Raw genomic sequence first — 14006 nt, forward strand, 5'->3', positions numbered from 1 at the left:
ATAAATAGGAACCTAAACCAGCTTAGTGTGGTTCCGTTTAATACCAATTTCGATGCTCAAAGTCTCTGTAAAAGAATATTATGGTCAATGGTGTGTCAATGCAGCACTAAGATCTAATAATACAAGACAGAGACAAGTCCATTGTCAGAGCAATCACATCATTACTGAACTTTAACAGAAGCTGTCTCTCGCGTGATGAACGTCTAAATCGTGACTGAAAATCCTCAAGATAAAGTTTATTGCTATGTAAAGAGAAAGTCACACAAACTGTTAGGGGGGGGGGCGGGGGGGGGGGGGGGGCCGCGCATATTTTTCTAAGAATCTTAGAAGGAGGGGAAGGGGAGTTAAGAGAAGGTCGGGTATAGTTGGACTAAAACCGCCTGGTCAGGAGGAGTGGGCTGTTTTAAAAAGGGTGTTAATTAGCAGCTACTTTAAAGGGACTTGTGGGTACTATAATCCTGATAATGAAGCAAAGATTGGAGTATGACATATCTAGTAAAGAGCTGCCAATTAAGGGTACGAACTTCTTTAAGCAGGCCTAGTTTGGGAATTTGGGATCTAAACAGAGCAGAAAAAAAAAGAAGAAAATATACAAGTTATACAGGTTGTTAGAACGCACCTTTGGACGCACATGGTTCAAACAATTCACGGAGAGAGAACAAAGAAAAGTGTGGAGAGATCAGGCTGGAGTTGTCCCTGTGTTCAGTAGCTCGTTTTAGTGAAAGCTCGGGTATCACGAAAATGAATTAAACAAACAAAACAAGAAAAAAACAAAGCCGGAAAGAGGCGCCGTACGTGCGCCATAAAATTTTTGTTGATTAGTAAGTCTATGAAGCTAATAATGTGGACACGTTAAGTTATTTAATCTGGGTTACTACAAATGACATTAGCCCAAAATAAACCCGGTTTTTGCTGTTATATGAAGGTCGAGTTGTGTAACATTTAGAGGGTTAAGTTGGCAGAAAGTCAAGTCCTATAGTTGCCCAGAAACGGACAAACGCAACGTCTGCTTTAGAGAGGGCCTTTTGGGTTTTCGTGGCCGCCGTAGTTTGCTCCTTCGCCAGTTCGAAAAAAAAAGAGGGTGATAGCGAGTGAGTGCAATCTGCAACTAGCAGGCTAGATGACCATTAAATCCAAACAACTGAACGCTTTAATTTACACATTGGTATAGATCTACTCTTCAGTTGTCCTGAGTGCCTTTGACAGCAACTTTAAACTTTCTGTGCAGAGGAGTAAAGAAGGAAGAGGAAAAGAGTTTGGTTCGGAGGAAAGATTTATGAAGTTTGGACTCGTGATGCTGAACTGATACTTTTGTGTTTTAGTGATTTGGATTTTTCTGTTTTCTTATCTCCCCGTCTGTGAGTTTACAATATTTGTTGGTATGGTGAGGCTTCTTCTCGATTGGAATGTTTTTCTGCGAGGCTCTCAGTTTGTGTGAATTCCTCACTGACACCTGAATAACAGTTATGATTGGTATGAGGGAGCTCCAAGGATGCCGGTGTTTTAAGGGCATCGAACTGGCGGGATGAGTCAGCCTCTCTTCTGCACCTACAGGGCAACATAAAACCTTTATGTAAAATGAATCTTAACTGCATTGAATCAGCGGTGTGGTACAACGGAAATGTTTTCCTTGACCTCACTCCTTATCTCCGGTCCAACCAACCTAAAAACTGTTGCAAAAACTGGGAGCTATCTGAAGGCCTCCAAGGTGACTCCCTTTTTAAAACAAACAGGAACGCGAGGGTTTTATAGCGAGACACCAATAGCCTGCACTAAAAGCCTCTGTCTACGTCTAAATTTATGGGGGATTACATGGCTTCAATAGAGGCTGTGACCTTCTCTCCGTCCACCTCTGTAGGCCTGTTCATCGTTGTTCTTGATGAGGCCCACTACTGTCGTGTCGTCTGTGAACTTCACAATGTCGTTAGTAGTGGACTTGGCGCAGCAGTCGTGGGTCATCAACGTGAACAGCAGCGGACCCCCCTGTGAACTGGCCCCCCTTGAATCCAAGGGGGGCCAGTTCACTTATCAGATGTTGTGGTATGATGGTATTGAATGCGGAGCTGAAGTCCAGGAACAGCATCCGCACATGTGTGTTTTTCCCTTCCAGATGTTCTAGGCTCCGATGGAGTGTAGAGGAGATGGCGTCCTCTGTGGAGCAGTTGGGACGATAAGCAGCAGTGTCCTTTTATAGGTCTTCACAACCAGAGCCTTTTGAGCTGTGATATCTTGTACAAAAATGTGTTGCACTTAACATGTTTGAACCTTATGTCATGAATTGTTTATTAATGTTGATTATGTGGTTTCTTCTCAAAAAACATGAAATCAATGAGGAAGCAGGCTCCTACCATCACAGCCTTTATCTTTACATCCAGGTCCATTGGAAATGAGATCCCAAAGTTATCTGCATCTGTGAAGCCTTCCTGCATGAACCCACCCCACTGCTTACTGATCTGTCCCACCACAGCTGACTCATCCAAAGACGTCACCTCAAAGATGACGTCAGACATGCAGCTACAGTCACACCATTGCCCCTTGATCTTCAGCTGGAGACTCCTCATCTCATTCAGGATGGTGAACTTGGGCCAACCAGGGTGCCACTTCTGCTCCACGTAGCCAATGGGGTTCCCAGGAGGGCTGTGCACCTCCAGCTCCTGAAGGCAGCAAGGGAAACAACACATGGTGCACCTTAGGGTCGAATCACGGTCAAGACTTCCTGTCCCATGTTATCATGGAGGTGAATGGTGAAGGGTCTACTGGGGCCACATGCCTGCATGGTGAAGATGTAATTTTCCTCTGTGGCCAAAAACACCTGCTGCCCCATACTATTTTTTACTGTGTAAACATTGTTCATCTCCCAGCCAATAGCAATTTCAGCCATTTCAACCCTCTGATGGACCAGAAGCTGGTTGATCTGAGTCAGGTACTCCAGTCCAGGTGGGCAGCCCGCAGGTCGGCCAGGTGTGGGCATCATCATTGGAGCAGTAGGCAGTGTGTATGGTGGTCTGCTGCTCCGTGGCCCACTGGAACTTGATATACTGCATTATGACCAGGCGGCATCCCAACATAGTACACTGGGGCCTGAGGCAGTGGTCCTGTAGTTCCCTGATAAGCCATGAGGAGGGTCTACCTGTTGATACCAAACATAAATTACATAACTAAGTACATTGTATCTTTTTATATACATTTTGCTCAGTTAAAGGTCCACTGTGTAGGATTTAATGTTATCTAGCGGTGTAGATTGCAACTCCCTTGCTTTACCCTCCCCTTAAAAAAAGAAGAAGGTACTGTGGCTGCCAAATGTGCAAAAATGCCTCTATCAAAAGGCAGTTTTGGTTTTGGCTACTGTAGAAACATAATGGTTCAACATGGCAGACTCCATGGAAGACAACCTGTGGTGTCTGTAGATACATTTTTATTGCCAGTTTCGAGTTTAGTTGCCACTGTAGTTTTCTCCTAAACAAACTAATTTATGTTTGGCATGGTTGCAATCTGTAACTTCACCACTGGATGCCGCTAAATCCTACACCCTGGTCCTTTAAGTTTGCTTTAAAGAAATATTTTATTAAGGGACATTTACTTATCCAGTTTCTTTCCAAGAGTTAGACGAGAAGATTGATACCACTCTTGTGCCTGTTCAGGAGGGGATTAGCCTAGCCTAGCATAAAGACTGAAAGCAAGATGAAACAGCTAGCTTAGCTCTGTCAAAAATACACCTGCCAAGACTTCTAAAATTGACTAATTAAAGGGCAGGTTAACAAATTATGTTAAATTAGTTTGAACTAACATAATATAAGCATTCTACTCAGTTGAACAGCTCATAGTGATAATATGAAAGATTCAGTATACACAAGTATAGAAGTATTTAACTTTTTACACAGATGCTGTTTTAATCTACCACAATCATATATATCAATATTTACTTGGAAAATCAGTTGTAGCCTGACTCCCCACGCAGTTCTATGGTGCAGGGAATACAGATGCTGCTATTTAATTTTCCCATTCAATTTCACACAATGTCAGCATTCCTTTGAGTGGATTAAAGGATATTAAGATCACCTGTGGCGCCAGTAGTAGGGACTGACTCATCAATAAAGATGGAGAGCAGCTTGGTGATTCCCCTCTAAGCCAATCAGCGTGTGACGACACCCATTCTTGAAGATATAAGAGAGGTTGGGAACTGCACGCCCGGGAGCATTCTGATTCTTCCTGTATTTGGTGCAGAACTCATGTTATGAGACGTGTGATTACTTTGAAAGATTAATAATTACAAATTACGTTGCGATTTTGTCTGGATCTGGATTACTTTAAAATCAAATGTATGTATGTATATTGCACCTTATATTAAAATGAACTATAATGTAATTACACATTTTTTCAAATGTAACATGGGTTTATTATAGTTGATGCTTACTTTTTGTAATCTGATTATGTAATCCCAATCACATGTAATCGGCTACTACGAAACCTGGCCGCTCCCATGCTCTACACCAGTGGTTCCCAACCACTACAGGTCAGAAATGCCCTCTTGATTTTAAGGTGTGTAAGAAAATTTTCAGAAAGAGTAGGCCTATATCTCAGCATTTTATGAATTTCTGTGAAGAAAACAATCTAAACTTTAAAAATAACAATTTCATTTTATTATTTAAGATATACACTTAAGACAGCCTCGTCCTGTATTAGAAAAGTTAAAACCACTGAAGAGCTAGAAGAACAATGTCCAAGCTTCAGGGATGGGTGTGGATCCAGAGGGGTGGCCACCACAACTTGGTGTCAAATTCTATCAAATTTAACACATTAATTTAGATTACTTTTACAAATCATATAAATGAATACATATAATTTAATGATCTGTTATGGCCACATTTTAGAATGTGGTTTAAGATCAATGAAAAAAGGCTTGTATTTGGACAAATGAAAATATTTGGAAATAAAACAAATTAATGATTTCTAATGCCACCTTCAGATATTTCTATATTTGCTAATGTGCCACAATAATGTGATGTTTGTTCAAATATCTTCATTTGGAGGCTTTTCCAAGCAAATATTGATATATGAGATTGTTTTTGATTAAATCAGTATATATTTCTGCCACTCCTTAAAGACTCCATGCCACCAACTGATAAACCTGTACAATGAACTCAAAAGGTGAACACAATAACTGCAGGAAGTTTGTGTAAAACCAGAGATTAGGATGAATTTTGAGCAGATTATTTCCTGTGAATATTGATCAGAGATGAGTTTTCCTCATATTTTTTTGGAACTTTAATACAATTCTCTGTCTGTACTTTTTTAATTTTTAATTCGAATTCAGTATTTTCTTCTCCCAGACTAGAGAAATATTAATGGGGTGTCCAGTTGTCTCTACTGTTATTGTTATCCACTGAATATAATATGAAATATCCATAAAATACGTCACTGAGCCAGTTTTTTTTTATTGTTACTTTTTTGGCCTTTTATTGCCTTTATTGATAGTGACAGCCGAAGATAGAGAGGAAAGAGGGGCAGAGAGAGAGGGGATGACAACACGATTCGAACCCGGGTGGCCCGCTCTACCAACTGAGCTAACCAGGAACCCATTGCTGACTCAGTTTACCCAATGATAGAGAGGGGTCCCTTCAGGAGAAAGGTTGGGAGCCAATGCTGTGTACAGTCGTGCAGCAGTCAGGCTGTAGCGTCACTGTTTGTCCAGCAGGGGTCGCTGGTTGACCGCCTGTCACTGTTGTACTGAACCTTTCCAGCCCGCTTTGATAACGTTAGCTGAAAGCCAGCCTGCGGCTTCTGTTCCCTACGAGCCGTGCTGCGCCCACTAACCAGCGGTGCAACATTTGCTTTCCTGGAGAACAGTGAGTATTCTTTCATATCATAATGAATATGTGTGCTTACAGAGAGGGAACACTTTGTTTGAAGGCGGCAGTTTCAAGGCAGGCGGTCAGTCGGGCTCACCGGATCATTTTCATAGGATCCCAGTGTTTTGTTCCAGGGTTTGCTTCACCAAAAATGAGGGCAAAGAACTAAGGGCTGTGACTTGAGCCAATTAGGCTAGTTAGCTAGCTAGACTGCTAACTGGAAACTCAAAAAAACGTAATGAATTATTCTTGGGTTGTGCCTGCGGAGCCTTTTCATTCGCAGTAGAATAGAAACATGAATATGTGTTATTAGGTAACGTCGCTCCCACCTACAGTACGAAACAGTAGCCCAGCTAGCTAATGTAGCCGAAAAAGCTACACCTAGTTTAGCTATGTCATGCTTTTTGTCCCCTGACTACACTGAATGCGGAGTGGGGCTAATAAATGTAGCTCTGTGTACGTTCGAGTGCCAGGTGTGGGCATCGTTTGAACCCCCTCAGCGGCTGAGCACATAAACAGGAGAGCATTGAACAGTAGCTACTGTTTATTGTAGCCCTGGTTATTGTAGGATCAATGTATGGAAGCCCGTTTCCGCCAATGTGACAAAAAAGATTCTGTAAGTCATTGTGATGAGAAACTACTCAATATTTTGACTTATATAGTATATCAAAAACAATGACAAACTAACAATTATTTGGACTTAGTAATGACATTGTATCACAAAGTCATTATTTTTAGATGATAAGTCAATATTGTGAAAATGTTTCTCATTAAAATGACTTACTGAATCCTTTTTTTCCCATCACATTGGCAAAAGAGGCCCTTTCACTGTGGCCCTTTCACTGTGGCCCTGCATATATCGAAGATTACAGTTAACCCGTTAACTCCTAACGACTGCATTTAGTATTGTTGTTGAATTTGTTCTGTTAATGGTGGAAAGTGTCGAAGACATGAAATTAAAAATGTTTGATTTCACATATTTGTCATGTTAGACAATGGTGATCTTCTTTGAAAAATAATATTCATTTGACATGTTAATTGACAATATTAATGACATATTGTTGAAACCAGAGTTGTTCTTAATCCAGTGGTACCAATCATTTGACACAACGCCTTGTACTAAATGAGATACAGCCATAGTTTAGTCATACTATATTTAGTTAGTCACAGATCATTTTATCCCATAGGAATACATTATAAAATGTCTCTTAAAGGTCCAGTGTGTAACACAGAGGAGGATCTATTGTCAGAAATGGAATAGAATATTCCTAGCTATGTTTTCAGGTGTATAATAATAATAATAATAAGGTGTATAATCACCTGAACATTGGAATCCCTGTCTTCGTTATCTTAGAATAGGGCTGCACAATTTGTTTGATAAAGGTAAAATGTGACAGACAGCATTGTAATAGAGTACTTTATCACATCGTGCAGCCCTGGCTTCTACAGTAGTCCAGAGGGGACAAACCAAACACTGGTTCTAGATTGTTACCCCCAGAGAAATGAAGGACTTTTGATTTGCAACTACACCGCTGGATGCCACTAAATCCTACATAGCGCTCTTTAAAGAAAACTTCCACTGTGGACTTGAATGGGTTAATGACCTTTTAGGAAACTTTTTGGTGTTCTGGCAAATTGGTTTGGAGATAATCCACTGGCCAGCACTATGTTTCTTTGTAATTCTGAGGCAAAGAGTTATTATCTGTGTGTTTGCAGTGCTAAACTGACACATTTCAATATGCAACCATTCAGTTACCACTTCATAACACCTGAATGACATTTCTAGCCAACAGGAGAGCTACGTGCCTAATATTAGCGATGCCATAATTAAAGCAGGAGGCGGTTGTTTGTTTGGGACTCCAGCCTGTGGCGCCCTGTGGAGAGAGGAGTCTGTGTGTCACTCAGCAGCTAATGAGAAGCAGGCTGAAGGATGTGTATCTGCCTGTGCCTGTGTCAGAGTCCCTGATTTTTGAGGTTTTGGAGAGACCCAGTTAAAAAATGAAGCCAGGAATGTGTTTTGGTCATGCCAAGCTCCTCCAGTGGGCCTCTGTAATGTCAGAGTGCTGGAGGTCCTCAGTGATGTAGGTCTGTATTTTACAAGGCCATGAGACTGGCAGACGTTGGGATGCCCTCTGAGAGAAACATGACGTTCTTGCTTGATTTCAGTCTTATGCTGTTTTATTAACTCACAAAGTATGCAATGGGCTGTCACAATGGGATGGAGGCTGTTTTATATGGTTGCCACTTATTTTAGTAGTTATTGTCCCTGTTAACAATTCTACATCATACAGTATATATCTTTAATGGTGTCTTTTTACATTTCTATCATTACCTTACAGTCCAGAGAGACAATGCCTTTCTGACTGTTTCACCTGATGGGTCCAGTGTGTAACCTTTAGGAGGATCTATGGTCAGAAATGGAATAGAATATTCATAGGTCTGTTCAGTAGTGTTTAATCACCTGAGCATATGAGCTGTTTGTATCTACAGACATGTTGAACTGCCATGTTTCTACCGTAGTTCAGAATAGACAAACCAAACACTGGGTCTAGATAGGAGCATTTTTAGCCGCTGTATTTTGTCCTTTGAACATGGAAGTCGAGGTTGAAGCAAGGGGGTTGCAATCTGCAACTACACTGTTAGATCTGCTAAATGCCATTAGATCCTACACAGTGGTCCTTTAAAGGTCCCCTCAAGCCATGTGTTAAGACATGTATACAAAAAGTTTGCTTGGATAATAACGTGTCTGTTATTTTTGCAAAAGAATTGTCAGTGTTGTCCATCTTCACATCAAGGACAGTTCTTCATTCATATGTGGTATTTTCTGATTATGACATAGCTTCCTCTCCCCGTCTCTTTCTCCAGGGGATTTGTCCCTGTTGTCACAACAAAAGCACCTGCCTGACGAGTGAACTGGACGTGCAGCTCTGTAGGGAAACGCAGCCTTTAGCTTGTCGCCATGTTTAATCTGATGAAAAAGGATAAGGAGAGGGAAGGGAGTCGGAAGGAGAAGAAGGACAAAAAGGAGAGGATGTCTGCAGCCGAGCTGCGCAGCCTGGAAGAGATGAGCATGCGGCGCGGTTTCTTTAACCTCAAGAGGGAGGCCAAGCGTGAGTCCAAGAACAAACTGGAGATCTCCAACCCTATTCCAATCAAAGTGGCCAGCAGCAACGAGCTCACCCTCACTGACATCGAGTCGGATGGCTTGAGTAACCGAAGCAGCATGGTTCTGGACGACCAGCTGAGCGCCGCCAGCTCCACTGACGATCTGAAGGGCGAGGGCGGAGGAGGACAGGATGGACACCGTGGCTCAGTGCGCGACCGTGTGGCTCACTTTGGTTCGCTTGCCAAGCAAAACTCGTCGCAGATGGGTCAGATGATGAAGCGCTTCTCCTTTTCCCAGAAGAGCAAAGAGGAGAGCCCTTCAGAGGGCTCCACCCCCTCAGGCCAGAACTCTGCTGCCCCATCCCCGCAGGTGGAGAGCAAAGTTTTCAGCCTGCTCCGCAAGCACAGCCTCAAGCAGCAGGCCGAAGCACTGGCCACCAAAAAGGTCTGTATCCCCGAAGTGGTTGACAAGACCTTCCCTGCGCAGCTGCAGCTGCCGGCCGTGGTCGCACCGAGCGCACCGGAAACACGCGAGCTGGAGCTCCAACGCCGCAACACTGGCGACTTTGGATTTTCTTTGCGTCGCACCACTATGTTGGACCGCAGCCCTGACGGAGGAGTGTACAGGCGCGTGGTCCACTTTGCGGAGCCGGGAGCCGGCACCAAGGATCTGGCACTGGGACTGGTGCCTGGCGACCGGCTGGTGGAGATAAATGGACGGAATGTGGAGAACAAGAGCCGGGATGAGATAGTGGAGATGATCCGTCAGTCGGGAGACACGGTGAGGCTGAAGGTCCAGCCCATCCTGGAGCTGAGCGAGCTGAGCCGCTGCTGGCTGAGAAACACCGAGGGCCAGCGCAGGGAGGCCAGACATGTAAGTAGCATGTACAGACAGATGAACCGTCACTATCTTTGCCGCTATGTTTCGATATCTTGGTCTTTCAGTCAAAAACTTTCACTTTGTGCCCAGTGTCAGAAACTTTTTTACAGGAACATTTACTGCAGTAGAAACAGCAATGTCCCACGTTCTCAGGGTGCAGGATTTGTCTGCTTTGTTGACAAACTGTTTCTAAGACAACATGTCTAAGAAACATAAAGGGTGTGTTCATGATGTGGCAGGATATTCCAGTAAAGTTACTAGTTGGGCCTCTTATTGGTTTGAAAAGAAAGCTGCAGGAATGAACTGAACTGAAAGAATAGTATGGTTCTATGAGTATCCAGAAGAATTGGTTAAAACTGTGCTTTTTTCGCCAAGATGGCGCATTTCTTTTGACCTTTTTCGTGTAAATTCTTCGAAGATTTCTTAACTTACCTGAATAAAATGTCTAGCTTAGAAACCTTCCAACTGAAACATCCTTGTCAGTAAACGGAGCTCTTATTTTCACAGTAACGTCTAAGGCTGGGTATTGGCAGTATAACGATACTGTAACCAGAACAGTGGGATCTGCATTTGTATTTCTCACAGTCCCTGTCGCATCCTACATCATAGCCCTCTGTTTATATAGTTGTTGGGAGTTTAAACACAAAGATCATTACACAAAACCAGATATTGCGATATGATATTTTGTGATATTTTCTTATACACCCCAAGGAACGTCAGCATTTTGTCACAGGCAGAGCAGACGTCACACAGCAGCTACACCACACTAAAGCCACAGACTGTGAAACAACAACCCACATTAGCTTTCCTGCTCAAGTCTCCGACTAATCCAACTTCCAAACATGAGCATGCGTCTTGTTTTTTTTCTTTACCTCCACTTGTCGAACAAGTGACCAAACAAACATCCGCCGGGGAAAAGGGCACTGCTAACATCAGTTTAGTTGGCCTGGTGATCTGTGCTATTAATTTCACATTTTTATTTCATTGAATGTTTTGGCTCAACATAGCAATATTTATTTAACATCTGACAGACAATCAGATGCTGGTTTGAACTTGGCGGGTTTAGTAGTGAAGCATCTGCTGCTCTTGCAGATTGTTACATCCCTGTCCTCCTCCACTGACTGATTCCCTCCTCCTCACGGTGCATTAAAGGCTCATTGTTTTCTGTGTAAAATGTCACACATCTGACCACACCTAAATCATTCTTGTCACAATTAATTACCAGTTGACCAACGCCTGCTGTGACCTCACGGATGAGGGTGTGGCGACATGACATGTTTGCCACTTTCAGCCTATAAAGAGCACTGACTCAGCAGCAGAGAGAAACAGGCCTTCAGTTTGTCCCGTTCCCCCCTGTTAATGTAAACCCAACACTTCTCCATGTTTATCTGTAGTGGTGATAGATTCTGCATGCTGTAAACTTCACTGTGGTCAACATAGTTTCTCCTAAACACTTGGAAGGTGAGCATAATTAGTTTGTTGCTATCTGCCAGTTCACTGCTAGATGCCACTAAATCCTACACACTCCTGTGGAGATCACATTAAATGTCTTCCAGTGGCTCAATTGTCCCTGGCTTTCATTGTGAAAATCTCCAGGAAATGTTGAAATGTAGCAGCGATTGAATATAAATTGTGATTGAAACTAACATTTATTTCAAAAATAACTATATTTTGTATGTGTAGTGTGTGTGTGTAGTATAAGTAATCTGCTGCAACCTGGGTTGTTGCTGTAGCAATTTGTTTCTGCTGTTATCATGTAATAGCGTCTAACATGCACCGAAAACATCTTAAAATGTAATAGCTACAGGTACATTTTAATTTCATTGACTGTTTTGGCTCAAGATGGCTTTATTTGTGTCTATCTGACAGACAAATAGGCTAGCTGCTTGAATTTGGCAGATACTGTAGTAAAGTGTCTTCTTTTTTTTTCACGGAAGTCTGAACAATTTTCTGATTGATCAATCAATGAATCACATATAGAATAACCTAGTATTGGAACAGTCTTAAATGTCCTTACATTTCTACTCCGAGTGTGCAGATATCCTGCATTAACAGTAGCTCAGTGTCCTCTAGTAGGACTTTGTTTGTTTGCCTCCACTGGCTTTGGTTCAAGGGTCCTTGTGACATAGTCAGACTGAAAGGGACTCTGACTCCCCCCACACAATTGAATTCATCTGCTCTGGGAGGCAGGCAGTGGTTCTATGTAGCCCATGTTGTCCAGTGAGTGTGGAAAAATCCCACTATGACTACTTTGTGTCATGTGAGGAACTGCTCTAATGATTTCCATGGAGCAAACAGGAAGTGCACACCGGAGGGAGCTTTGTTTTAAGTGTTTAGGCAATGTTGGTTCAAACGAACACACACACACACACACCTTCCTTTTAACTTCATGAGTCTACCTCTGCAGCTGATTTGTGTGTGTGTGTGTGTGTGTGTTAAACAGCAGGCCTGTCTGTGTCTCTTTGTCCAATTTAATGGATTTCACCAGCTTGCCTACTGGTTTAAACAGAGGTGAGCTGACAGAAGCGCCATCATTCAGGCTTTAAGAGGGACACTGCATCTTCCAGGTCACATTACTCCCAACTCACTGCTGTTAGCTATTTTACATGGTTTTATCCTAGTCCAATCTATTGAACACAAATTGTCTTGGGGCCACTGCCGGTATTGTTATCTCACAGGAGGGCCACTGCAGCATTTCAGTACTACCAGAAAGCACAATATTCTGAAAATGTTTACTAGAGATGTTCCCATACCATTTTTTCCCTCCTAATACCGATTCTGATACTTGTGCTGGTCTTTTCAAATGGTGAAGTGACGGTAAAACTGCAGGGTTAAACAGCGTTGTTCAGTCCACCTGAAGCTGGGTGCATGAGTCTTCCACACAACATGGGAAACACGTCAGTGATTCACAGCAGACAGACAGGATGCACCTATTCTTTAAGCTGCGACCAGGAATGGCAGATTTCTAAAATTAAAACTGCTAGGATGTCTTGGGAAAAAGGATTAATAAGACAAATACTGGCTCAAAGTTTAGCTAAGGCTAGGTGCACACTAAATGTGACAAACTGATTTCAAGGCACTTCTTTAAAGTCGACGTTTCTGCTGATAGGGGGTCATCATTTCCCCCTGGGATTATTAAAGTATTTCTGATTCTGATTCTGATAAGCTTAAACGATTGAACTGATGGATGACTTGTATGAAAGAAAATGAAGCAGGCCCTCGTCTCTTTTTTAAAATGAAAATGGACTTACAATTACTCACGTACGCGAGGATTGAATTCTTCCCATATTAGTGTTATAAAAAATGTAATTCTAGGCGCCCGGTAGCGTAGTCGGTAGGAGCTGCTGGTGTGTCATCCCCTCTCTTCTCTAACCCCCCCCTTTTCCTGGTTGATCTTCAGCTGTCTCTTCCAATAAAAGGGCATGAAAAGGCCAAAAAAACTTAACAAACCAAATATGTATACCATTTATATTTTTTGAGGAATGGTTATTGTACATTAAAATCTCATACCATTTCAACCTTTTTAGGTGTCCTATAAACATAAATATTATCTTAGATTATTGTATTTCAAATCAATTAAAGAAGCCATCCATAATAAAGCTGCAACCTACTATTTTCTACATTTTGGAATTTCAATATGACAATTTGTGGCAGCAGTGCACAGAAGGTGGCCTTGTGCAGGACACACAGAGGACACACAGAGGTTTATTTTTTCAGCTTAATAAACCCGTTTAGAAATCATTTGATGGTTAAATGGCCCTGTTCCGTTGAAAATGGTGACACCCCCCTCTGGCGACCCCAGGGCGGAAAACCAACCTTGCAACTTTGGACTACCGTTTTTCCCTGTAAATTGGAAAATAGGGAAGTACCGCGATGAAGCGAGAACGGAGCGAGAAACACGAACGCTTTACAGCAATTCCACATAAACGCCACACGCCGCCCTCAATAACGGTTAGTGTATAATGTATTAACCCATTCTCGGTAGATATTGCTCCACACGAAAAAGTTGGCCCGGCGAAAAAAAGCACATCAGCAGCGGTAAGAAAGGGGGAGGAGGTGCCGCAAGTGAGTGTGTTTTTACGACGTGTTGTGAAATACACGGTCCAGGCTGTAGGGGGAGGCTCGCTGAGAAAACATGTAATGACAAAAGTGAAAACAGCGAAGAAATGGCT

At 42.5% G+C, this 14006-nt stretch overlaps 1 protein-coding gene and 1 pseudogene across 2 annotated transcripts in view; one reads left to right on the forward strand and one right to left on the reverse strand.

Annotated features, from left to right (window-relative positions):
• Positions 1-2285: 2285 nt before the first annotated feature.
• Positions 2286-2977, reverse strand: LOC118341929 (annotated as a pseudogene).
• A 2737-nt stretch (positions 2978-5714) lies between these two features.
• LOC118341466 (unconventional myosin-XVIIIa-like) overlaps positions 5715-14006 on the forward strand; it is a 31115-nt gene continuing 22823 nt past the window's right edge. Inside the window, exons 1-2 of one of the 2 annotated variants that reach the window (XM_035679721.1) lie at positions 5715-5846; positions 8715-9828. In XM_035679721.1, coding sequence (XP_035535614.1) covers positions 8809-9828 — 1020 coding nt within the window. In that variant the 5' untranslated portion in view covers positions 5715-5846; positions 8715-8808. Of the gene's footprint in view, positions 5847-8714; positions 9829-14006 lie in introns of those variants that run through there. The other variant, XM_035679720.1, reaches the window with a different exon arrangement.

Source organism: Morone saxatilis, unplaced genomic scaffold (assembly GCF_004916995.1).
Source record: "Morone saxatilis isolate NCDOM2014 unplaced genomic scaffold, NCSU_SB_2.0 Contig8, whole genome shotgun sequence".
NCBI lineage: Eukaryota > Metazoa > Chordata > Actinopteri > Moronidae > Morone > Morone saxatilis.